The 24,410-nt window shown below is 47.9% G+C and overlaps 1 protein-coding gene across 3 annotated transcripts; it reads right to left on the bottom strand.

Annotated features, from left to right (window-relative positions):
- Nucleotides 1-3,349: 3,349 nt before the first annotated feature.
- EIF3D (eukaryotic translation initiation factor 3 subunit D) lies at nucleotides 3,350-21,536 on the bottom strand. Of its 3 annotated transcripts, none has more exons than XM_010389174.2 (16): nucleotides 21,348-21,458; nucleotides 19,089-19,174; nucleotides 18,276-18,414; nucleotides 17,938-17,983; nucleotides 16,876-17,012; nucleotides 16,174-16,259; nucleotides 15,475-15,547; nucleotides 12,936-13,048; nucleotides 11,751-11,883; nucleotides 11,108-11,255; nucleotides 9,656-9,786; nucleotides 9,063-9,148; nucleotides 8,836-8,965; nucleotides 4,639-4,781; nucleotides 3,996-4,279; nucleotides 3,350-3,496 (listed from the first exon to the last, which is right to left on the bottom strand). In XM_010389174.2, the coding sequence occupies exons 3-16, from the start codon at nucleotides 18,396-18,398 to the stop codon at nucleotides 3,483-3,485; spliced, it is 1,647 nt and encodes a 548-aa protein (XP_010387476.1). In that variant the 5' UTR covers nucleotides 18,399-18,414; nucleotides 19,089-19,174; nucleotides 21,348-21,458; the 3' UTR covers nucleotides 3,350-3,482. The 3 variants fall into 3 exon arrangements, with proteins under 3 accessions (XP_010387476.1, XP_010387477.1, XP_010387475.1); XM_010389175.2 differs by having other exon boundaries at nucleotides 19,107-19,174; XM_010389173.2 differs by lacking the exon at nucleotides 19,089-19,174 and having other exon boundaries at nucleotides 21,348-21,536.
- Nucleotides 21,537-24,410: the final 2,874 nt, after the last annotated feature.

Raw genomic sequence — 24,410 nt, 5'->3', positions numbered from 1 at the left:
GTCCATGAATGTAGCCAAACACTAAAACTAGTTGGCCTACCCAGTTTTGTGGGACTGGAAACCAGCGTGGTGGAGCCAGGACGGATAAGCCAATTAACAAGCGTTTGCTACAGTGACTCAGTGTACTGCTTATCAAGTAACATACACGACTGTCTTGATCTTCCACCGAACAGGAGAGGCGGGCAAGGCATTGTTTCCGACGTTTGGTAGCTGACTGGTCAAATGGAGATATAGGGATGAAGGGATATGTTTGCAATCACAGGAAGTGGAGCCTGGAATTAAAACTCAGTGGAGGCAAGATAAATGGCAGTAGGGAGATAACGTGAACTGGATGATCAAGGTTGGCTTCCCAGGTGTGGCATGTGGCCCCTGCATGAGATTTACATGGGAAGAAATACGAGGACAGCGTAGGAACCTTCAAAGTCCATTGAAATGGGCTGAGTGTTCTTGTGGTAAGGGTAGGTGGAAAGAACTGCGAGCTTGCAGATTTGCATGGCTGGAGATTTTTTTTTTTCTCTCTCTCTTTTTGAGACGGAGTCTCGCTCAGTCGCCCAGGCTAGAGTGCAGTGGCGCGATCTCGGCTCACTGCAAGCTCCGCCTCCCAGGTTCATGCCATTCTCCTGCCTCAGCCTCCTGAGTACCTGGGACTTACAGGCGCCCGCCACTACGCCCGGCTAGTTTTTTTTTTTTTTTTTTTTTTTTTTTTTTTTTTTTTTTTTTTTTTTGAGACAGAGTCTCGCTCTGTCGCCCAGGCTGGAGTGCAGTGGTCGGATCTCAGCTCACTGCAAGCTCCGCCTCCCGGGTTTACGCCATTCTCCTGCCTCAGCCTCCCGAGTAGCTGGGACTACAGGCACCGGCCACCTCGCCCGGCTAGCTTTTTGTATTTTTTTAGTAGAGATGGGGGTTTCACCGTGTTAGCCAGGATGGTCTCGAACTCCTGACCTCGTGATCCGCCCGTCTCGGCCTCCCAATGTGCTGGGATTACAGGCGTGAGCCACCGCGCTCGGCCAAGATTCTTTTAATTAAACATCATAGCTGGGGACTCCTTAGAAAAACTTCCCTGACCTCTCAGGCCTACAAGTACCTACCAAAGAATGTCATTTACTTTTTTTTTTCTTTGAGACGGAGTCTCACTCTGTTGCCCAGGCTGGAGTGCAGTGGCGCAATCTTGGCTCACTGCAAGCTCCGCCTCCCGGGTTCACGCCTTTCTCCTGCCTCAGCCTCCCGAGTAGCCGGGACTGCAGGCGACTGCCGCCACGCCTGGCTAATTTTTTATATTAAATAGAGACGGGGTTTCACCGTGTTAGCCAGGATGGTCTCGATCTCCTGACCTTGTGATCCGCCCGCCTCGGCCTCCCAAAGTGCTGGGATTACAGGGGTGAGCCACCGCGTCCGGCCGAATGTCATTTACTCTTCAGTCTGTGTCAACATCAGAGAAAAGCTCCCTCAGAGCAGAAATTGTCCAGTATCTGACATACGGAAGTTCAGGCATTTGTTGAATAAGCACTGCAGCCAGAGAGGTTTGGCAAAATACTTTGCCAAAAATAAAGTAGGGACGTCTTCTTTCTTTTTGAGACAGAGTCTTACTGTAATCCAGGCTGGAGTGCAGTGACACAATCATGGCTCACTGCAGCCCTAACCTTCCAGGCTCACGCAATCCTGCTTCAGCCTCCCAAAGTGCTAGGATTACAAGTGCCACCATGCCTGGCTGATTTTGGTATTTTTAGTAATTTTGGTGTTTTTAGTAGGGGTTTTGCTATGTTGCTCAGGCTGGTCGCGAACCCCTGACCTCAAGTGATCCACCCACCTCAGCCTCCCAAAGTGCTGGGATCATAGGCATGAGCCACTGCACCTGGCTATTTTTTTTTTTTTTTTTTGATAAAGGGTCTCCTTCTGTCACGCTGGAGTGCAGTGGTGTAATCATAGCTCACTGCAGCCTTGAACTCCTGGGCTCAAGCACTCCTCCCACCTCAGCCTCCTGAGTAGCTGGGACCACAGATGGAAGCACCATGACTGGCTAATAGTTTTTTTTTGTGGAGACAGGCCCCGGTCTCTGTGTTACCCAGGCTGGTCTCAAACTCCTAGGCTAAAGTGATCCTTCTGCCTTGGCCTCCCAAAGTGTTGGGATTAGAGGTTTGAGCCACCATGCCTGTTTCCTCACCTTTACAATGGTACTACTCCTGCCAGCATCACACTTCTGTATGAGGCTTAGATACTACAGAAAGCTCAGCATTAACACCTGGCAGGGTAATTACTCCATAAAGTGTCCAGAACAGAACAACGTCCACTTATACATAAGTTTACATACCCTCGGCTGGGTGCGGTGGCTCATGCCTGTAATCCCAGCACTTTGGGAGGCTGAGGCGGGTGGATCACCTGAGGTCAGGAGATCAAGACCAGCCTGGCCAGTATGGCAAAACCCCATCTCTACTAAAAATACAAAAACTAACCAGGCATGGTGGTGCATGCCTGTAATCCCAGCTACTAGGGGGACTGAGGCAGGAGGATCGTTTCAACCTGGGAGGCAGAGGCTGCAGTGAGCCAAGATTGTGCTACTGCACTCCAGCCTGGGTGACAAAGTGAGACTCTGTCTCAAAACAAAAAAGTTTATGTATCTTAAACATCTAGAGCTCTTATGACATATTGCTTTGTAGGGACAGGCCTGAGACTGTCACGAGCCCAAGCCAAGCTTAAAAACAATTCACAAACCATTACACAATCAGCCAGTGGGACATCCATCAAGCTGTCCGTGGCAGCCTCCCTCATGCGCAGCAGCGCCACCTCACCCACGCCCTGCTCTGCGCTGTACTAGCGCTCTGCACTCCAGCTCCTCCCACTGAACTCTCCAAAAGCAACAGTTGGCTCTTCACATAGCCAGCAGGCACTCATGCTTGTGGAAATGAACTTCTTACAACAAATGATGACACCCAGATTCTGAATTCCACATATAAATTGCTTAATCTCATCCCCACTCTGCCAGCAATCTTTGAAGAAAGGACTGTAAATTTTCTTTTTTTTTTTTTTTTTTTTTTGAGACGGAGTCTCGCTGTGTCGCCCAGGCTGGAGTGCAGTGGTCGGATCTCAGCTCACTGCAAGCTCCGCCTCCTGGGTTTACGCCATTCTCCTGCCTCAGCCTCCCGAGTAGCTGGGACTACAGGCGCCCGCCACCTCGCCCGGCTAGTTTTTTGAATTTTTTTTAGTAGAGACGGGGTTTCACCGTGTTAGCCAGGATGGTCTCGATCTCCTGACCTCGTGATCCGCCCGTCTCGGCCTCCCAAAGTGCTGGGATTACAGGCTTGAGCCACCGCGCCCGGCTAGGACTGTAAATTGTTAATGCAGATAGATGATGGAGAGACTAAACAGACTTATATTTTATTTCATCTGCTAAACGTCAGAGAGCAAGTTAGATACACATTCTACAAAGCCTCAAAGGACCTTGTAGTCTCGGTGGAAGGATAAACTCCCAGCTCCACATCACTGGTTTAAGTTTCTTCCTCTGAAAGACACAAAAAATGTAAGAGAAATAAGCCAGGTTGTGTGATATGGCGTTCACTTTCCTTTCTGAACCTCTGCTGGACTGCGTGTGAGTTTTCAACACTTCCACTGAGAAGTGAAGTCTTTTAGATCCTCACAGGGCCGGGCAGGTATTTCCTTCAGTCACCAGCTGGTGGAGCTGGAGAGACAACTTTCAAGCTATTTAACCCAGAGTGAATCTTTTCCCTCTAGGCCATGGGCTTCCATCTGGGACTTCCCTCATCTTTCTCTACCTCTGCCACAGTCCAGCCACTTCTCTAAAACACCGCTATCCTCCCCAACCACTTGATGTGATCTAAAGGCTCTGGAAGAAGCTCTTGGAGGCAAAGTGAATGCTGCTTCATACTTAAGCCCCGGAATTCTCGAAGTTTTGTCAAGGTTAAAGATCACAATGGCTATAGAACTTGCTCTGTGCTAGCCCACAGATCACTCTAGACCTCAGAAAGTGGGTTGCTACACACCTTCTTCTTCCTCTTCTTCCTCCTCCTCTTCCTCCTCGTCTTCATCAGAGCTGAAGGTGCCATCAGGGAGGCTGTAGACACGGATGACCTGCTTGTTGGGGTCCTTGAGGATGAGGTATTTCCCCTCCTCCAGCTTCATGCAGATGTCGATGACGCAGCGTAGAATGCCCCAGGCATTCTCCACACTCAGGTTGATCTGGCTGGCAAACTCATTAGGCTTGAACTGCTGGGTGCCCAGGATGACGTGGCGTGAGGAGTCTTTCACGTGGTACCGAGACACGTAACTAACAGAGGAAGGGATATCAGTGGTCAGAGCAGGCGGCACAGAGACAGCAACACTTGGCATCAAATGTCAATTAAATGGTGATACCTGGTCCACTGCTATTTTCAAGGGAAAGTGAAAACTCCGTCTTCTGAGTGTTCAGTTCTGGATTTCACTGACATCATTGCTCTAGTTCAGGACTCCATTCAGCATGCCTACTGTTTGGCATCTGTCTCCTAACTGATCCCTCCATCTCTACCCCATCCCTGGATTTATCTCTGCCAGTCAATTGTCCAGTACACGGGGAGGAGAGGGCCAACCTCCCTACCCAGACCCTTCCTTTCACAAGATCAGCTGCCAGCTCCTGCACAGGACTCTCACCCAAGCTTGAGGTATTCAGATCCAGCCAGCAAAGCACAGCAGGTCCACCGGGCCAACTTGTAGCTGTTGTTCTTCAGCTCCGTGGCAATGACGGCCCCTCGCTGAGAGTCCAGCTTCTGACGCCAGTCAACGCCGTTACAGTGCTGCAGGAGAGCCCCGTTAGAGAAGCAGAAGCAAGCTCTAAATACCCAAGGTGCTGGGAGCTCCTCTGGCAGAGAAGGAACTCCCCAGTCTGCTTGCTTAGAAAGTGGGTAGGTGCGCACTAAATCTTATCATTTAAGAGACAAAGACATGGTCCCTTCCCTTGCACAGCCTGCCACACAGCAGGCACTCAACGACTTACAGTTCCTCTCTTCTAAAAGCTCACCTAGACAGGGAATGATGGACACACACACACACACACAACCACACACACACTTTAAACAGCAGAGGCAAGTGTCTACTGTGTGTTGCATGGTAAGGAAGGGCTTCACAGAGATGTGTAACAGTGAGCTAAGTGGAGAATATTGGCACAAGTGCAGGTACAGACAGGAGCTCTTGATCTGAGAGGCACGGTGGGATAGGAAAGACAGGCGGAGCTGGCCTTAGATGGGGGTAGAAGCCTGCAGTGGGTGCAAAGCTGAGTCTGACATTTTACATAAATGCACGAACAGCAGAAAAGGACCCCAAAGAGATCCTCTTTTCTACCCATATCATTTATAGACATGGGAAGTTGGACCCAGAGTGAAATGACTGGTCAAAGGTCACATGACAAGAGGTTCCCAAACTTTCTTGGTTCATGGGAACCACAGGGCAAAAGAAATACTCAAGAATTCCTTTTAATTTTTTTTTTTTTTTTTTGAGAAGTTTTGCTCTTGTCGCCCAGGCTGGAGTGCAGTGGCGCAATCTCAGATCACCGCAACCTCCGCCTCCCGGATTCAAGCGATTCTCCTACCTCAGCCTCCCTAGTAGCTGGGATTACAGGCGCCCGCCACCAAGTCCAGCTAATTTTTGTATTTTTGGTAGAGACGGGGTTTCACCATGTTGGCCAGGCTGCTCTTGAACTCCTGACCTCAGGTGATCCGTCCGCCTCGGCCTCCCAGAGTGCTAGGATTAGAGGCGTGAGCCACAGTGCCTGGCCAATAATTCCTTTTATTTAGTTAGGTTCAAACCATGTAGTAGTATTCTGACAAGATGTCTCTGGTGTTTCCCTAAAAAATTTAAAATATCCTGCAGCACTGCTGTGAGTATGCTTTTTTTGAGATGGGGCTCTCACTATGTTGCCCAAGCTGGTGAGTTCAGAATTTGAACTCCTGAACCCATGCGATCCTCCCATCTCAGCCTCCTGAGCAGCTGGGATTCCAGGTGCGCACTACTGTGTGCAGCTTGCTGGGGCACGTTAGAGTCCTTCTCCCAATCTGCACTGCTGATGAAGCTGTGTATTGGCTTGATATCAGTGAAATCCAGGACTGAGTCAGAAGACAGCAAAGCCTTCTATTTTGCTAACAGCAATGTAAAAAAGGAGTTGGAGATGTTAGAGGCTCAGAGCTTAGGTGGGAGAAAGACAATGCTGAGGGACAGCTGGCCCAGAGGCAATGACAGGACTGGGGGCACATGGAAGGGGAAGGTGTTTTAGCAGAAAAACAATGGGAAGTATAATAAATCAGAGTAGATTTGAGAAATCATTTTCAAAGAGTTCATGGTTGAGGCCTGGGGTGGGCAGAATTCTAAGATGATCCCCAGTGACCCTTGCCCTTGCAGAGTCTCCTCCCCTTGACTGCAGGCAGAACCTATGGCTAGGATCAAATATCACCCCCATGATTATGCTACCTTGTATGTCAAAAGGGATTTTGCAGATGTTAGGCCCCCAATCAGTTAACCTTAATATACACTACCTGGCTGGGCCTCACCCAACGGTATGAGTCTCTCAAATCTAGGTGTAGAGATCAGAGACAGAGGAAGTCAGAGATTTGAAGCACGAGAAGGATCTGCTGTGCTGTTGCTAGCTTGGAGATGGAGGGGGCCACGTGACAAGGAATGCAGGTGGCCTCTAGGAGCTGAGAGAGGCTCCCAGCTGACAGCTGGCAGGGGGATGGGGGCCTCTGTCATCTAACTGCAGGGAAATGAACTCTACCTACAATGAAAATGGGCTTGGAAATGGCTTTTCTTTCAGAACCTCCAGATGAGAACTCAGTCCTGTTTCTATTGACACTGTGATTTCTGCCTTGTTTGGATCTGTGTCCCCACCCAAATAGCATGTCAAATGGTAAACCCCAATGCTGGAGGAGGAGCGTGGTGGGAGGTGACTGCATCATGGGGGCGGATTTTTCCCTTTGGCACTATTCTTGTGATACAGATTTCTCAAGAGATCTGGTTGTTTAAAAGTGTGTATCAACTTCCCCCTCTCTTTCTCCTACTCTGGCCATGTCAGATGTGCCTGCTTCTCCTTTGCTTTCTGCCAGCATTGCAAGTTTCCTGAGGCCTCCTCAGTCATGCTTCCTGTAGAGCCTGCAGAACTGTGAGCCCATTAAACCTCCCTTCTTTATAAATTACCCACTCTCAGGCATTTCTTTACAGCAGTGCGAGAATGGACTAATACAAGGACCAAGCACACAGCACTGGACTTCTAACCTACAAAAATGTGAGCTAGGCCGGGCGTGGTGGCTCAAGCCTGTAATCCCAGCACTTTGGGAGGCCGAGACAGGCGGATCACGAGGTCCGGATCACGAGGTCAGGAGATCGAGACCATCCTTGCTAATACTGTGAAACCCCGTCTCTACTAAAAAAATACAAAAAACTAGCCGGGCGAGGTGGCGGGCGCCTGTAGTCCCAGTTACTCGGGAGGCTGAGGCAGGAGAATGGTGTGAACCCGTGAGGCGGAGCTTGCAGTGAGCTGAGATCCGGCCACTGCACTCCAGCCCGGGCGACAGAGCGAGACTCTGTCTCAAAAAAAAAAAAAAAAAAAAAAATGTGAGCTAATAAATCAGTATTGTTAGGCTGGGTGCCATGGCTCATGCCTGTAATCCCAGCACTTTGGGAGGCCGAGACAGGCGGATCGCCTGAGGTCAGGAGTTCAAGACCAGTCTGACCAACATGGAGAAACCCTGTCTCTACTAAAAATACAAAATTAGCTGGGCGTGGTGGCGCATGCCTGTAATCCCAGCTACTCGGGATGCTGAAGCAGGAGAATCGCTTGAACCCTGGAGGCGGAGGTTGCGGTAAGCCGAGATAGTCCCATTGCACTCCAGCCTGGGCAACAAGAGCGAAACTGTCTCAAAAAATGAAAAATAAAAAATAAAAATAAAATATATAAATCGGTATTGTTAAGTCACTAAGTTTCTGTTAATTTGTTACGGAGCAAAAGATAACTAACACAAAGTTGTGTAATAAAGAAGTACGTGTGGCGAAGAGAGCTGTCTAGGTGACTCCACGGGTCAAAAAGGAGGGGAGCCAGCAAAGACAACATGCGAAGGGAACAGGGAAACGGGTGAGACTAGAGTAACGCGGTAACACAGAGGGCAAAGCAACACAGGCGCAATGACCCCGAATGCTTTGGGGAGCTCACCGGGAAAAGTCCAAGAACAGGCCACTGGCCCCAGAGGGAGGTCACAGCAAACCTCCCAGTGTGCTCCTCCAACAGGTGATGTGGGCGGGGGTGGGGTGGAAATGGAAAGAGGAGGAAAAGTGAAGGAAGCATGTTTCTTTCCAGGTGCCTCTGAAGCGTTAGTTCCAAGCCAGATCGTAGAATCCATGAGTTCAGGAAATGAGGCATTGGAAAAAAGGTATGAAAAGACTGAAGGCAGTGGCTCAGTCAATGAAAGAAGAGGTCAAAAAGAAGAGAGGCCAGACTTACAGGAAACTGCCAACCCAGATAATAAGGAGAGGAAAAAATCAGATGCTCAGAGAGCAGAAGCCAACAGGAGGCCACAATGGAACAGAGATGAAGAAAGTACTGGAAGGAGGGAGTTAAATGGTTCCTGTGTAAATAATAAACAGAAAAGTTCTCAACACTTAACATAGTTCTACACACACAGTCATGCTCTTTCTCGGCAAGGAACTAAGCAGAGGAAAAAACTCACAAGACAAAAAAAATCCAGGTAGCTCTCTAAGTAATGAAAAGGGATAAGAAACAGTTTACACAACCTAGCCTGCGTAAACAGACACTGTAGGGAACAGAGACATGGTGTCACCAGGAGGGTGATGGAGATGGCGGCTCACCCTGGAATCCCACTCATTCAGGGTCTTGATGTTGATGAAGGACACTTCCCCGTTGGCTCCAGTCATGACGCCATCATGCTCACAACGGACAATAAGGTCAATATCGTCTCCAAGCTTCCACCTGCGGTAACTGCAGCGAAGGAGAAACTCACGTGGTCACTGGGGATTCGACAGAGTGGGGCCCATGCTCCAATCTGGTCACAATACCCACCAGAGAGGTGACCTACCGGTACGCAACAGAGGCGATTTCATTCTTATCCATGTCGTCCTCTACAAACGGGTTTGGGTTGGGGAAGTTGTATCTTTCCTTCCCCTGCAAAAACAAAGGTGTCACAAGACAGAGCTAACTTTGTTGACAAGGCCGAGGCCAATCAGTCAGAACCAGCACCTCTGCTTAGTTGCAGCTCTGGCCAGGTTCCTGGGGCCCTTGATGGGGCTCTGAGCTCGCTGCCTGTTTTATGCCTACTTGACCCCTCCCAACTGTTAGCACCTGATGAATGAAAACGAGTTAGTAACCATGCCCATCTCTACTTCATTTTTTGCCATGGCACACATCACCATTTGATGTAAATCAATTTATTATTTATGGTTCACGGTGTTTTCTCCTCCACTATCAAGAAATTCTGTAAGGACGGGAACTTTGTTCAAAGTCAGACAGCCTGACCCCCCAAGCCCAGGCATGTAACTCCCCTGCTAAAGGTAGGGACTGGGTCTGTCCTGCTCAATCCCACAACCCAAGAGCCTAGCAAAAAGCAGATGCTCCACAAATAGGAGCTGGTTAAATAAGAATGAATCAACGCCCAGAGACTTGTTTCCTCACCATTCTTAAGCACTGCTGGGAGAAATTGTGGTTGATGTAGGTTGCCTCCATGGCCAGGTTGCGGGGTGAATTGAAGGAATTACCTTCATCTTGAGGGGGCTCATTGGCAGTCTCACTCACTGTCAGGAGGTCTGCAAAAGCGTGGCATGGTCACTCACCATGCAACAAAGAGTCACTGACAATGTGCGCAGCGCTGTGGGGAGATGTGGAGAGGCAAACAACACAGGTCCTTCCTTCAAAGAACCGCCCTCTCCTAAAGTGGGTCTCCCTGGTGTGGAACACCTAAGTGGGGGAGTGGGGCAGCTGCTCCAGGATAACTTAAGATAGTACCTGACATTCAGTTCAATCACACAGTAAGGAAGCTGTCCCTTTTCAATCGTTCTGGATTCCTCAACAGAATTATTTTGTAAGCTTTTGGGAAAGACCGCAGGCTTCAAGCTCAGAATATAAACTTTTTTTCTTTTTTTTTTGAGATGGAGTTTTGCTCTGTCCCCCAGGTTGGAGGGCAGTGGTGTGATCTTGGCTCACTGCAACCTCTGCCTCCTGGGTTCAAGCGATTCTCCTGCCTCAGCCTCCTGAGTAGCTGGGATTACAGGCACGCACCACCATGCCTGGCTAATTTTTGTATTTTTAGTAGAGACGGGGTTTCACCATGTTGACCAGGATGGTCTTGAACTCCTGACCTCAAGTGATTCTCTGCCTCGGCCTCCCAAAGTGCCAGGATTACAGGTGTGAGTCACCATGTCCGGCCTGTTTTGTTAATTTTTGAGTGACATGGTTTTCTTTTATGACGTATAAATACATATACGTATGGCATAAAATATGTAAGTGTATGTACTGTAAGCAAACACTAAAGAAGGTATGCAAGATGGCAAAACTCAAAAAAGTGGTAAACAAGTAAAATTTGGGCCAGGCACGGTCGCCTCTAATCATAGCACTTTGGGAGGCCAAGGCTGATGGATCACTTGAGGCCAGGAGTTTGAGACCAGCCAGGCCAACATGGTGAAACCGCCTCTACTAAAAATACAGCAAGTAGCCAGGCATAGTGGCACAAGTCTGTAATTCCAGTTATTTGGGAGGCTGAGGCAGGAGAATGACTTGAATGTGGGAGGTGGAGGCTGCAGTGAGCCAAGATTGTGCCACTGCACTCCAGCCTGGGTGACAGAGTGAGACTAGGTCTTGGGAAAAAAAAAAAAAAAAAAAAGAAAAAGCAACATTTGGAAGCCTGCTATCAGGGTGCAGTGAGGACTCCAAAAGCTGGGGCCTCAAGCAGGCACTGCAGTGACAGTCTCTTCTAATCTCTGAAGAGCCTGGGAGAGATTCAGATGCTGCTGCTGTCAATGCCCTTGGGAAGATGGACCACTTTCTATCCATTCTCTAGCACCAGAGACTTGTTCTGTACCAACAAAAATACTCAATGCCTTTGAGTTGTTCCCCAGGCATGCTTCTTACCAAAGTCAGAGTTGTCTCTCTTGTCAAAGAAGAGTTTGGATCCAACTCTCTGGACGACAATATCCCAGGAATACACTGAGCGGGTACAGCTCATCAGCGTGGCCAGGATGGCATCAGTGGCAAACACATTCCCCTGAGTTTTTGCCAGCTGAAAAGAGGATCAAAGAGAGAAGATGGAAAGATGCTCCCAGGTCTCACTGCCCACTCACAAGGATGGGAAAGAACTCCTTTGCTGACCACATAAATACTTAAGAATGAGGCCCTACCTCATTGACCAAAAACACTGCAGCCAGTCAGCCAGCAAGTTTCGGGTGGCAGTGGCACTGCAGTCCCCTAAGCACCTGCTCGATTCCAGCCAAGTGCTTCAGATGCTTTCACCTTTGCCCCAGGGGTACACGCTATGTACATCTACCCTTGGCTGCAGATGAGAGAACTATGGCTCCACAGACTGAGCCAGGAAGCATGGCGGAACTGGGCTTCAAGTCCAGCTGTGTTTAACATCCACGTTTCCGGTCTACCTGGCAAAGTGCTTTTACATATAATACATACATTATTCCCATGTCTTCTGTTCTTTCTGCAGCTTCAGCTGTAGAAGCCGACAGCATTCCTACCTAGTGGGAGAGGGGCAGAAGGAGGCGCACACCTTGCGGATGACAGGGTCGTCTGTGGTGGTGACAGTGTGGAAGATGCGCTTGATGCTCCGCAGCGGCTTCTCGCTCCTTGTGGTGATGCGGTCAAAGGCTTTGTCGTAGTATTCCAGGGCCCCGCAACACTCGCTGCGGGAAGAGCAGGCAGAGACATACCAGGTAAGGGAGATAAACCCCAGGTTTTTCTTTCTAAGCCATAGATCCAGAAGTCTTATCCAAAAGTCTAAAAGAGGTGGAAAGCAATTTCTGGCCAGAACAGGAGAGACGAATCCCCAGTGCCTGCTGAGTTCCTCTCCACTTAGGTCCTGGTATAGAACAGAGCAAGCACAACTCATTCAGCCCAACGCCCCCATTTTAAAGGTAGGGCGACTGAGGCTAAGACAGGAGATAACTAGTTTCAGAGGCACCTGGGTAGGCTGATGTCTGGTCTGGTGCTCTGGTTTCCCACTACCTAAGTTCCACCTGCTTGTCCTTTGAGGTAAGGAGCTATTTGAAATGTCAGGAGAAGCAAAGATTCTCCTGAAGAATTGCTATGTTTCTTTTCCTGCCAAGAGTTTTGTAACTTAATCTCATCGCTGTTTTGCTCAGGATGCCAGGAAACAGAAATAGACAGTTTAATAATCAGCAAATTCCATTCTTTCTTTCTTTCTCTTTCTGCCAAAAGAGTTGTATACCTAATTTCTTCTTTGCTCAGGATGCCAGGAAGTTAAAAAGAAGTTTGTAGTCAGTGAACTTCTGCTTTTCCCCTTGGTCTTGATTTTTTTTTTTTTTTTTTTTTTTGAGATGGAGTTTCGCTCTTGTTGCCCAGGCTGGAGCTCAATGTCAAGATCTCAGCTCACTGCAACCTCCACCTCCAGGGTTTAAGCGATTTTCGCGCCTCAGCCTCCTGAGTATCTGGGATTACAGGGGTGTGCCACCACGCCCAGCTAATTTTTGTATTTTTAGTAGAGACTGGGTTTCACCATGTTGGCCAGGCTGGTCTTGAACTCCTGACCTCAGGTGATCTACTGTGCCTGGCTGGTCTTGATTTTTTTCAAACACCTCTGTTAACCTTACACAATGTGTTTTGAGTAAGTGGCTTCAAAGCCTTTTTGGAAATACTAGGGCTTAAGAAAATACCCATCAGCAGATGGTCCACACACATAAGAGCAGGGTAGAAAGTAGCATAAGATGCTGCGTACATGTCCTGTGGCTCTGATACTTCCAAGTAGCGCATCTTCATCAACTGAGGAAAGTCCATTTCCTCTTTCACCTCCCAGTCACTACGGACTTCAACTGAAGAGTCTCGGGGTTTCTGCAGTTGAAAAACATTAGAGAAAAAAAAAGTTACAGTACATACAAAACATAAATAAAAGGCTAAAAATACGAAGAGCGCTCCAGCCTGAGTGACACGAGATCCTGTCTCAAACAACAATCACACAAAATGGAGGGGCTCAGTGGCTCATGCCTGTGATCCCAGGACTTTGGGAGGCCAAGGCGGGCAGATCACCTGAGGTCAGGAGTTCGAGACCAGCCTGTCCAACCTGGTGAAACCCCATCTCTACTAAAAATACACAAATTAGCCAGGTGTGGTGATGCACGCCTGTAATCGCAGCCACTCGGGAGGCTGAGGCAGGAGAATAGCTTGAATCTGGGAGGTGGAGGCTGCAGTGAGCTGAGATAGCACCACTGCACTCCAGCCTGGGTGACAGAGCAAGACTCTGTCTCAATAAAAGGGAGAAGAAAAAAAGAGCTTTTATTCAATAAACTGAGTGATGGAGTGCTGACTGTTTCATAAGATAGAAACCCTGACTCCCAGGAATTTATGGTCTAGAAGAGGACCAAAGGGATCAAAAGTTCGGAAACAAACGGGATTCCACTCCCAGGTAATGATGTCACCTGATAAACATGTAGCAGGTCCTTTATATTTCTCTCGGGGTATTAACTATCCTTGATACAGCATCATATCCAACAAAACGTTGCTTCACTTTTGCTTACACGTGTTCTGTCCTCAGAATGCCCACCCAAGCATACGCAGGTGAACGTTCACAGCAGCATCAATAATACTCAAAAAGCGAAAAACCACCCAAATGTTCATCAGCGTGTGAAAGGCTCAAAAAAACACGATGTATCAATTCAAAGGACTCTTATTTGGCAATAAACAAGAAATGAAGCTCAATTGGGATGGGTGTGGTGCCTCACGCCTATAATCCCAGCACTTTGGGAGGCTGAGGTGGGTGGATTATCTGAGATCAGGAGCAGGCGGATTATCTGAGGTCAGGAGTTTGAGACCAGCTGGGCCAACATGGTGAAACCCTGCCTCTACAAAACATACAAAAAAAAAAAAAAAAAAAAAAAAAAAAAGCCAGACGTGTTGGCGCGCGCCTATAATCCTAGCTACCTGGGAGGCTGAGGTTGCAGTGAGCCAAGATTATGCCACTGGCACTGCAGCTTGGGTGACAAGAGTGAAATTCAGTCTAAAAACAAAACTCACAACAAACAGCAAACGAAGCACAGCTGCTCTGGAGCCACATGGGTTTGAAGTACATGGGTCTACTCATATGCAGATTTTCTCCAAACAAACATGGACTGGAAATACAAGCTGGGTGCAGTGCCTCACGTCTGTAACCCCAGCACTTTGGGAGGCTGAGGTGGGCGGACTGCTTGAGCTCAGGAGTTTGAGACCAGCCTGGGGAACACGGCAAAACCCCATCTCTACAAAAAATACAAAAATTAGCCCGGCGTGGTGGTGCATGCCTGTAGTCTCTGCTACTCAGAAGGCTGAGGTGGGAGGATTGCTTGAACCCAGCAGACAGAGATTGCAGTTGGCTAAGATCATGCCACTGCACTCCAGCCTGGGTGACAGGGCGAGACCCTATCTCAAGAAAGAAAAAGAAAAAAAAAAAAAAAATACAGTATTCTTGGGATGTAAACCCCGAGTATGTGGAGGGCCAACTTTTCATATATGTGGGTACCACAGGCCGACTGTGGGACCTGAGAATGTGTAGACTTTCACATACTGAAGGACAACTGTACCGGCACATGCTGCCACATGGATGACTCTTGAAAACATGCGAAATAAAAGCCACCAGTTACAAAAGACCATATATTGTATGACTCCATGTATGTAAAATGTCTAGAACAAAAAATCCAGAGACAGAAAACAGATTTGTAGCTGCCTAGGGCTGGGGTATTGGGCATGTTAGCGTTTGGCCTCCTGGAACTCATGTGGCAAGCTGGTTGCTACTGTGGCAGTGTCGGGAGGTAGGGCTTTTAAGAGATTAGGTCGTTAAAAGGAATAAATGCCTCATGCCCTTCTCTCAGCAATGGGCTAACTACCCAAAGAGTTTAGCCCTTTTCTCTGTTGCACCCTCCTCCCCCTTCTGCCTTTTCTGCCATGCTATCAAGCAGCATGAGGCCCCCACCAGATGCGGCCTCTGATCCAGGACTTCCCAGTCTCCAGAACCATGAGCTAAAAAAACCACTTTATAACTTACCCACTCTCAGGTATTCTGTTCTGGCAACAGAAAACAGATCAAGACAGGGTGACTGCTAAAGGGTAAGGGATTCTTTTGAGGGTGATGAAAATGGTCTGAAATTGACCAGTTACAGAACTCTGCAAATATGTTAAAAACGACTAAATTGTATGGTATGTGAAGTATATCTCATCTAAGCTATTATAAAGACAACCAAATAAACAGAACCAAATTCCAAGGCAGAATTCTGGCATAAATGCATTACCTGTGATTTCTGATCCCATTTCTGCCTAACCCCAAATTGCTTCTGGAACTTTTTCTGCAGTCGAATGCGTTCTCTGGAAAGACAGAAATATGATCTCAGTGCAGACCTTAAAATCAGTGGCTTCCTCAAAAGGCACAGGCTGCCATTCTCTTCAGCTAAAACTTGCCATCATCACTAACTCCTTTGAACTATGAAAAATGGGCTTAGAGAAAGGAAGAGACCCAGAGGGTGCACACTGGAGGTGCTAGAAAAGGCACACTGCCTCCAAATACTGACCAGGCATATTTTACTTCATCTATAGTGACTGTTCACTGATAGCTCCAATCTGGGGTGTAGTGGCTGCTGGACCACACACCACCAGGAGGCTCCCAGGACCAGCATACATGGGGCTTCCTGGGGTTGTCCCAGAGCAGAACTGAGCCAAGGTAAGCTCCAGAGCCTCTTCTTGCCTGCCTGGGTTTCCCTTCAGTGCACACGGCCAGCATATGGAGTTAAGTTTGCTGCCCATGCTATCTGCCATGAACCACCCTGAGAACGACAAGCCTAAAGGTGGCTTAACTGGTTGTAGAAAGTATTTTCCTCTTTTTTTTTTTTTTTGCAATGATGGGGAAGACAACCACCCTCCTGCTTTTGTCCTACTGTTTCCAACTACGGCCAGTCTGGGAAAGGTGTCTTGTTCCAGCAGGATGAAAATTTCACCTCTCTTTCTGTTTGGCACTCTTAGGCAGGATCTGCAGGTTGAACTGCAACATGTTCCGACGATCTTTGTCTCTGCGGAGGTTCCTCTAGGCATCAGCAAGAAATATCCGTGTCAGCATCTTAGAGATTTGGCTCACAATAGGCAGAACGAGCGGGAGGTCTTTAGAGTTAAGTTTAGGAGGCCAAATCCCAAGTTTCACATCTTGCTCTGTGCTTTCACTCTACGGCATCAATAGCTTGGGGGTGTTAAGGGGTAAGTACTTGGACTTCGCTTAGACTTATATTCCCATGACATATTTTTCATTGAAGTATGTTTACTGGGCCTTATCAGAGTTGCTGAGTTTGCCTCTTTAAGTAATAATACGCAACCTGACTGGACCGTCTACTTAATAAAGTCTGCACACACCAATTACGTGTGGCAACAGGCACGGATGTACCTTCTTATCCAGCACAAATGCTTTTAGCATACAAGTCTGATGTCCTACCTACTGGTAAACAGAAACATAAACTATTCAAATGCATCCCTGAACCTAGTTCAAGTCTACCTTGGTACCTCTCGTTACGGAACAGTGACCTGAGATTCACCTGAGAAGACCTCTAATATGCTTCCCTCTCTCATGAGGAGTCACAAGGTAGCACTTTTAGGCAGGTGACAGCCAACAGTAACAGCCCCTAGATGGTGGTTGCTGGTTCTTGGCCTACCTGGGCAAATCTCATCCGATTCCGCTGGTAGGCCGTCTTCTGTGTGCGCGCTGTATCCACCAGCTGGAAGCTACTTTCATCCTCCTCGTGGAAATAAGCATATTGACTTCCACCACCAAACTGAGAGGAGTACTTATCTGGAGGCGAAGGTGGCGGCAAGTGGTAACTACACTCACAGACTTTACCAGATGCGCATCAGTCTAAAGCCTTTTGCTATTTCAAGGGTGGTCTTAAGACCTGTAGCATTGGCTGGAAGCTTGTTAGCCACACAGACTCACAGTCCCACCCCACACCCACTGAATCAGAACCAGCATTTTAACAAGATCCCCAGTGATTCACATGCACACTCAATTTTGAAAAACTCCGGTCTAAAGAACTTTCTAAGCCAAGACTCTGAAGGACTCAAGCTAACCCACTTCACTCTCTGCTTTATTGTGTGAGAATCTGAGGTATTTATTGTTAACCACCATCTCCATTATCAGGGACCCACGGCAGGTATGTCTAATAGATCACGATATACTTTCTTGCCAATCTCAGCCTCAGCTATCCTAACTTAGTTCTCCAGGCAGCCACCTCCAACTATCTGAAATGGCACATAGAAAAAGCCTTTTCATAGTACCAGGATCTTAAAACCAGGGGTTTTAATTTTTTTTTTTTTTTGAGACAGGGTCTGGCTCTGTCACCAGGCTGGAGTGCAGTGGCATGATCTTGGCTCACTGCAACCTCTGCCTTCTGGGTTCAAGTGATTCTCCTGCCTCAATCTCCCGAGTAGCTGAGATTACAGGCACATGCTACCATGCCCGGCTAATGTTTTCAACAGGTTTTTAAAAGGGCCCCAAACCCCATTTTAATAGGCTAGACCTCTTTAATGAACAGACTAAGTTTTGGGGGCTAGTACCAAAAATGTGGTTACTGTTAAAGTCTAGACTGCATCCCTAAAAGCTATGAATTATTGTTGCCAGTTCCTTCCCATTCCCAAAAAGCTTTCAGATGAAGGTCATTAGAATAAAGAGCAACCTTCCCAAGGCCCTGATTGGGGCATTCAGCCGCAGAAACACTTACTTGTGTACCTCTTATCTTGGTACGTGGCTCCTGTCCAGTCTGCAACCTATGCACAACAAGACAAGACAGAGAATGCACAGGTCAACCAGGCAAGCTTCTGCAGACCCGGAAACCCCTGAAAGCGAGAGGACAGCGTGGGAGAGTCTCAGATTTCATCCACAACACCTCTCTAAGTGCCCAGCTCTCCTATCACTACGCCCAGAGATGATAACCTTTCTCAGCTGCCATCCCTATAAAAAATTCACGAGTTAAGATTTTGAGACAATAAAATCTAAACAGGGACTCGAGAGTAGCAGCCACAGCTGCAAAGATTCAGACTCCTGCTGACAGGCAAGTACCTTTCCTAGCCGATCTCCTTTGCTGAACGGCTGGTAGGGCATATCCCGAAACTGCTCGGGAACCGCACAGGGACCCCAGCCGGAGGGGTTGTCCTGGATCACGGGTGTCATGAACTTTGCCATCTTCCAAAACCAAAATCTGAAAAACATAAATCATGTGAGTAGCGGCATGAACGAAGGCCTCAGAGTACAAAAAGCCCTCCATATGAAGCAAAGACATAAATGACAGAATTCAAAAAGCAACACGCAAACTGGAACCCTCAACTGCTGAGCGACTACTACTGCTTGTTAATTATACTGTGAATATGTACTTAAAACTGAGAAGAATGCAAACAAAACTGATCGACCCTATGTCATTAATTTCATGAAACTCTTTCACTGTAACATCTTTAAAAGGAGGCTGTACCTTGTGCTTGACAGTGTGTCATATTGATTGGTAGTTTTTCTTTTTTTGTGTTACACAATGCAAGTGTTTGAAAAAATTCAGTGGTGTCACAGATTTGATAAAATGTACTGTTTTTTCAAATATAATAACCTTGTTTTGGTTCTGAGATGTATCTTCACCAATTCATACAAACTCAACTTCCCTAAGACTTAGTAGTCTTTTTCTTTGTTTTTGGAGACAGAGTCTCACTTTGTCACCTACGCTGGAGTGCAGTGGCATGCAACCTCTGCTTCCTGGGTTCAAGTGATTCTCCAGCCTCAGCCTCCTGAGTAGCTGGGATTACAGGCAAGCGCTGCCTGGCTATTTTTTGTGCTTTTAGTAGAGATGGGGTTTCACCATGTTGTCCAGGTTAGTCTTGAACTCCTGACCTCAAATGATCCGCCCACCTCCGCCTCCCAAAGTGCTGGGATTACAGGCGTGAGCCACCACGTCCAGCCGTCTTAGTCTTTTTCATCTGCAAAATAAACAAGATCCTTGTTTTAAGCACTTTGTAAAATGCCACACAAGTATTCAGACTTGCAAAAGTACATTTATGCATACAGAGTGCTGAGAAAAAACGATCTTTAAGTATATCCTGAAATTCAATTTTCCTTTCTTATTGTTCCAATTTTCTGCCATCAACACAAATCTTGTGTGCAGAGCAAGCGGACATAAAGCCAGGCAAAAGAACTGCCAGAAGGCCAAGGAGGTCCCCATAGACCTCAGGCCCAAAGTGGCCATGTCAGATGTTCATGAATACTGCCAGGCACTGTTCTTAGTGGTTACCACTCATTCATTCATTCAATCCTGCCAACAATCCTGTGAGGTAGGAGCCAATGTTATCCACACTTTCCAGATAAGAAAACCAAAGCATAGAGAAATGAAGAAACTGCCCAAAGTTGAAATGCTAGTTGATGAAAAACGTGAACCAAAGCAGTCTGACTACAGTGTCTGCACTCCGCATAACGCTATAGCTCTCTCAGGGGAATTAAAAAACCAGGGTTCTACAGCAGATGGTTGCCTGACACTTCCTATAAAAAAACCTATGCATTTATCTTCCGTTGTAACCTTCTGAAAATGCTTAGAAGGCCTTCACTACACAAATATTTCTCGGAGGCTGGGTGCAGTGGCTCATGCCTGTAATCTTAGCACTTTGAGAGGCCGAGGTGGGCGGATCACGAAGTCAGGAGTTCGAGACCAGCCTGGTCAACATGGTGAAACCCAGTCTCTACTAAAAATACAAAAATTAGCTGGGCATGGTGGTGGATACCTGTAATCCCAGCTACTCAGGAGGCTGAGGCAGGAGAGTTGCTTGAACCTGGGAGGGAGAGGTTGCAGTGAGCCAATATCGTGCCATTGCACTCCAGCCTGGGCAATATAGCAAGACTCCATCTCAAAAAGACAAAAATCCAGTATTTCTTGGAGGCTGGAGAACAATCAAAATAACAGGTATGCTGAACTTAGTAAACTCTCCCCAAAGCCCCATGCTGGGGAGATTGAGGCTTCCTTCAGAGATGACATTTGGGTTACAGCAACACAGAATAAACCTAGAAGTTTCATCTTCCTAATAGGAACTATAGGAAGAGGACAGAAGAAAAAGGGTGGTAGTCTCAGAACAATTCGTATTAAATAAATATTGCTGAGCTCCTACGTGTCAAGAACTATGCCAGATACTTTAACACCATTAACACCCCCTCACTCCCACTTTAGAGGCAAAAATGTGAAGCCCAGCCTAGCCAAGCAGCTGACGTCATCATTTCAAAACAGATTTGATTTCCAGGGGTGCCTGCTGTCAGTCTAGCTTTCTTTCCATTATATTATAGCTGGGCAGCAGCCCGCAAAAATCGGGGGTTTGAGACCGTACCTAATAATACCAAAAGTGAGTCTCAAGACACACTTTTAAAAATCGGGTTCTGTCAGAAGCTCAAGAAGGGAAGAGGCCCGAGGCTTGACCTGCATCACCTCTCTGGAAAGCCTGGAGTGAGATACCTTGGCTTTAATACATGGTGGTTGTTTTTTTTTTTTTTTTTTAAAGGAGAGCAGAGAGTAACCAGGAGGAGAAACTGAGCTGCTCCGTAAAAACGAAGTAACAGCTGTATTGGTTAGAGGGGCAGGATAGGGAGGCTCCAAGAAGGCACTGAGAAGGGGCTCTGTGGCTGCCAGGCCACTACAGATCATACGCCGTCCATCGCTGAACAGGGGGTGGCGTACCTATGCTAGCCTCCAGTTTCACGAAAAAGGGAAAGTAACCTATGCACTGGGAATTCCTAAGAACAGGGGCCAAACACCGCTCAACCTGGCACCCCTAAGATCCCACTCAAAAAGTCAGGGAGTCTTCGGCCACTTCAGAAAGACCTTGTTGTTACCCCTCCGCCTTAACCCAGATGGGTTAACTGGCAATCAAATTCACCCAGCCCATAGGCAATGAGCAGGGCCTAGGGCTAGGGACCTCACCCACAAGGTCTTGTCCCGCGTCCAGTAGTATGCAGGACGTGGAGCCCCCGAAAGTGGATTCCTGCCCCGCCAGCGGAGGAACGGCAACAGCAGGAAGGGACTAAGAGAGGTCTCTTCCGTGAGGCCCCCGAAGGCTGGACCTAGTCCGAGCCGGCTCCAGAGGTCCGCAAGAACCTATGAAACATGCCGCTCACCTGTAACGGCCTCGACCGGCCGGGATGGCAACAGATGGTGCTACCCGGGCACCGCGTTAGCAGGAGCACTGCAAGAAACCAGGAAAAAAGAAAACATGCGCGCACAGCGGACGCCGCCGTAAACACGACCGGCGCTGTCGTAAACTGCGCTCCCGCTTCCTCTGGGTTGGGCGGAAGAACTTACGAGCCGTAAAGCGAAGGTCCACCCGGAAATCCGTTACTGCGTTTCGCCAGGCGTCCTTATTAGCCTCTGAGGCGTCGAGGCGCGAGAGATGTGATTGGTACTACGTCAGGCGGTATCCGGGAACACCCAAAGAGGGCATTCGTCACTGAAACGTGGCGGCCGCGCAATCGAAGCTAGAGGCGGGGAGCGGCTGGCGCCCCTCTGTGTCCCACAATGCTTCGCGGCACGCCTTAACCCCCATGTATCCCACAGTCACCCGCGACTCCCCGCCTGCTCTATCAGCCCGCTTAGTGTGAAGCTCACCGCCGGGAAGGTTGGTCGGGGTCTTCGGCGGACTTTATTGTTACCCCTCCGCCTTTATAGTTGTGGAAACTGAGGCTCAGAGGTGCCAAGTGACCTGCCTAGATCAGACTGCTAATTTAGGGTCTAACCGCCAGAGTTCAAACCATACTTACACGGTTCTCAAACTTAATTGTAGGACAGGGATTTCTGGAACACTGTTTTTATTTATTGTTTGAGACAGGGTCTCTCTCTGTCGCCCAGGCTGGAATGTGGTGGCAGGATCACGGCTCATTGCACTGTCGACTTCCCAGGTACAAGTGATCCTCCCAGCTCAGCCTCCCGAGTAGCTGGGTTTATACAGGCACACACCACCACGCCTGCCTAAATTTTTGTATTTTTGGTAGAGATGGGGTTTTGTAATGTTGCTCAGGCCGGTTTCAAACTCCTGAGCTCAAGCAGTCCACCCACTGGGACTCCCAAAGGGCTAGGATTACAGGCATGAGCCGCCGTACCCGGCCAGCTAATTATTTTTAAAAATTTTGTAGAGACAGGGTCTCACTATGTTGCCTGGGCTAGTCTTTAACTCCTGGTCTAAAGTGATCCTCTCGCCTTAGAGTACGGATTAGCTGAGGCTTCAGGTGCATATCACCATGCCTGGCTAATTTTTTATTTTTTAATAGTTATTTATTTATTTATTTTGAGATGGAGTCTCTGTCATCCAGGCTGGAGTGCAGTGGCGGGATCTCAGCTCACTGCAACCTCTGCCTTCCAGGTTCAAGCGATTCTCTTGCCTCAGCCTCCCAAGTAGCTGGGATTGCAGGCGTGTACCACCATGCCGGACTAATTTTTGTATTTTTAGTAGAGACGGGGTTTCACCATGCTGACCAGGTTCGTCTTGAACTCCTGACCTCAGGTAATCTACCCACCTCAGCCTCCCAAAGTGCTAGGATTACAGGCGTGAGCCACTGCACCCAGCCACCTGGCTAATTTTAAAAAAAATTTTTGTCCACACGAAGACTCATCATATTGCCAAGGCTGGTCTTGAACTCCTGGGCTTAAGCAGTCCTCCTGTCTCGGCCTCCCAAAGTGCTGGACTTACGGGTGTGAGCCACCACACCTGACCAGGATGGTATTAAAAAAAATTCAGATTCTGGGTCTCACTTGGATAGATTGTACGGATATGTTTATGCTGGAGCCCAGGAGCTCCGCATTAACTGTGATTCCAAAGTGACGACTCACAAACTGCTTTACTGCAGTAGATGACTACTGCAGTAGTCTGTCCTCTCAGCAACTCCCAGGCTATGGAGTTCCTCCTGGTGTCTTTCCTTCAGAATTTTAAAACAATGAAAGATAATCTGAGGGCATGACTTTATTCAAACCTCAGATCCTTTCTACCTGACGTAGGTTTTCTTAGCCTCCTAGCATGCCTCCTTTATTAGAAATTATTAGACATATCTGATGTCTAGGCTCTGCCAGTTTTTTTTTTTTTTTTTTTTTTTGGAGACAGGGTCTTGCTCTTTGGCCAGGCTGGAGTGCAATGGTGCCATCTCAGCTCACTGCGACCTCCACCTTCCGGGTTCAAGTGATTCTCCTGCCTCAGCCTCCCAAGTAACTGGGAATACAGGCACATACTACCATGCCTAGCTCATTTTTGTACTTTTAGTAGAGAGAGGGTTTCACCATGTTGGCCAGGATGGTCTCAATGTCTTGACCTTGTGATGTGCCCGCCTTGGCCTCCCAAAGTGCTGGGATTACAGGTGTGAGGCACCGTGCCCACCCAACTGTGCCACTTTCTAGCTATGTGTGGCCTTCATATTCCTGGCCCTGTTTCCTTATTTGGAAATTGGAGATGATAATTAGAGGGTGCTGTGAGGGTGAAAATAAATGTATGAGAAAGGACCTAGTAATTCCACTTATCATTTGGGTGAACTTGGACAGATTATTCAACCTCTCTCTCTCTTTTTGTTTTGAGACAGAGTCTCGCCGTGTTGCTCAGGTTGGAGTGCAGTGGCACGATCTCAGCTCACTGCAACCTCCACCTCCTGGGTTCAAGCAATTCTCCTGCCTCATTCTCCTGAGTAGCTGGGATTATAGGCGTGTGCCACCACGCCCGCCTAATTTTTTTGTATCTTTAGTAGAGATGGGGTTTCACCATATTGGCCAGGCTGGTCTCGAACTCTTGACCTCGTGATCCACCCACCTCGGCCTCCCAAAGTGCTGGGATTACAGGTGTGAGCCACTGTGCCCCGCAGAATGCTCTCACTTTTTATCCCCATTTCACATCATGCTTGGATACACTCCTGCTGCTCTAGGGTTTCTTCTCTATATGGTAGTCAAAGGAATCTGTCCACAACCTTCTAGTAGCTTCCTATTATATGCTTAGAGGGAAATATGAATATCTTTTTGTGCCCGGTGTGGTCCCTATTTCCCTTTGTTATTTTTTTAATTTTTATTTTTTTGAGATAGGGTCTTGTTCTATTGCTCAGGCTGGAGTGCAGTGGTGCGATCATGGCTCACTGCAGTCTTGACCTTCCAGGCTCAAGCAATCCTCCCACCTCAGCCTCTTTGAGTAGGTAGGACTAGAGGCTTATGCCACC

This window comes from Rhinopithecus roxellana, chromosome 13 (genome assembly GCF_007565055.1).
Source record: "Rhinopithecus roxellana isolate Shanxi Qingling chromosome 13, ASM756505v1, whole genome shotgun sequence".
In the NCBI taxonomy this organism is placed as follows: Eukaryota; Metazoa; Chordata; class Mammalia; order Primates; family Cercopithecidae; genus Rhinopithecus; species Rhinopithecus roxellana.
Note: the sequence above shows the minus strand (reverse complement) of the source record. Positions and strands in the feature narration are given on the sequence as shown.

Bases quoted from the DNA above. Each gene is read 5' to 3' on its own strand.
- EIF3D (XM_010389173.2), bottom strand. From the start codon at position 18,398: ATGGCAAAGTTCATGACACCCGTGATCCAGGACAACCCCTCCGGCTGG. The intron at 17,013-17,937 runs GTAAGTGTTTCT...CTTCGCCTCCAG, and splicing joins CCAAGATAAGAGGTACACAA to ATAAGTACTCCTCTCAGTTT. The intron at 8,966-9,062 runs GTAGGTCACCTC...CCTTCGCTGCAG, and splicing joins ATCGCCTCTGTTGCGTACCG to TTACCGCAGGTGGAAGCTTG.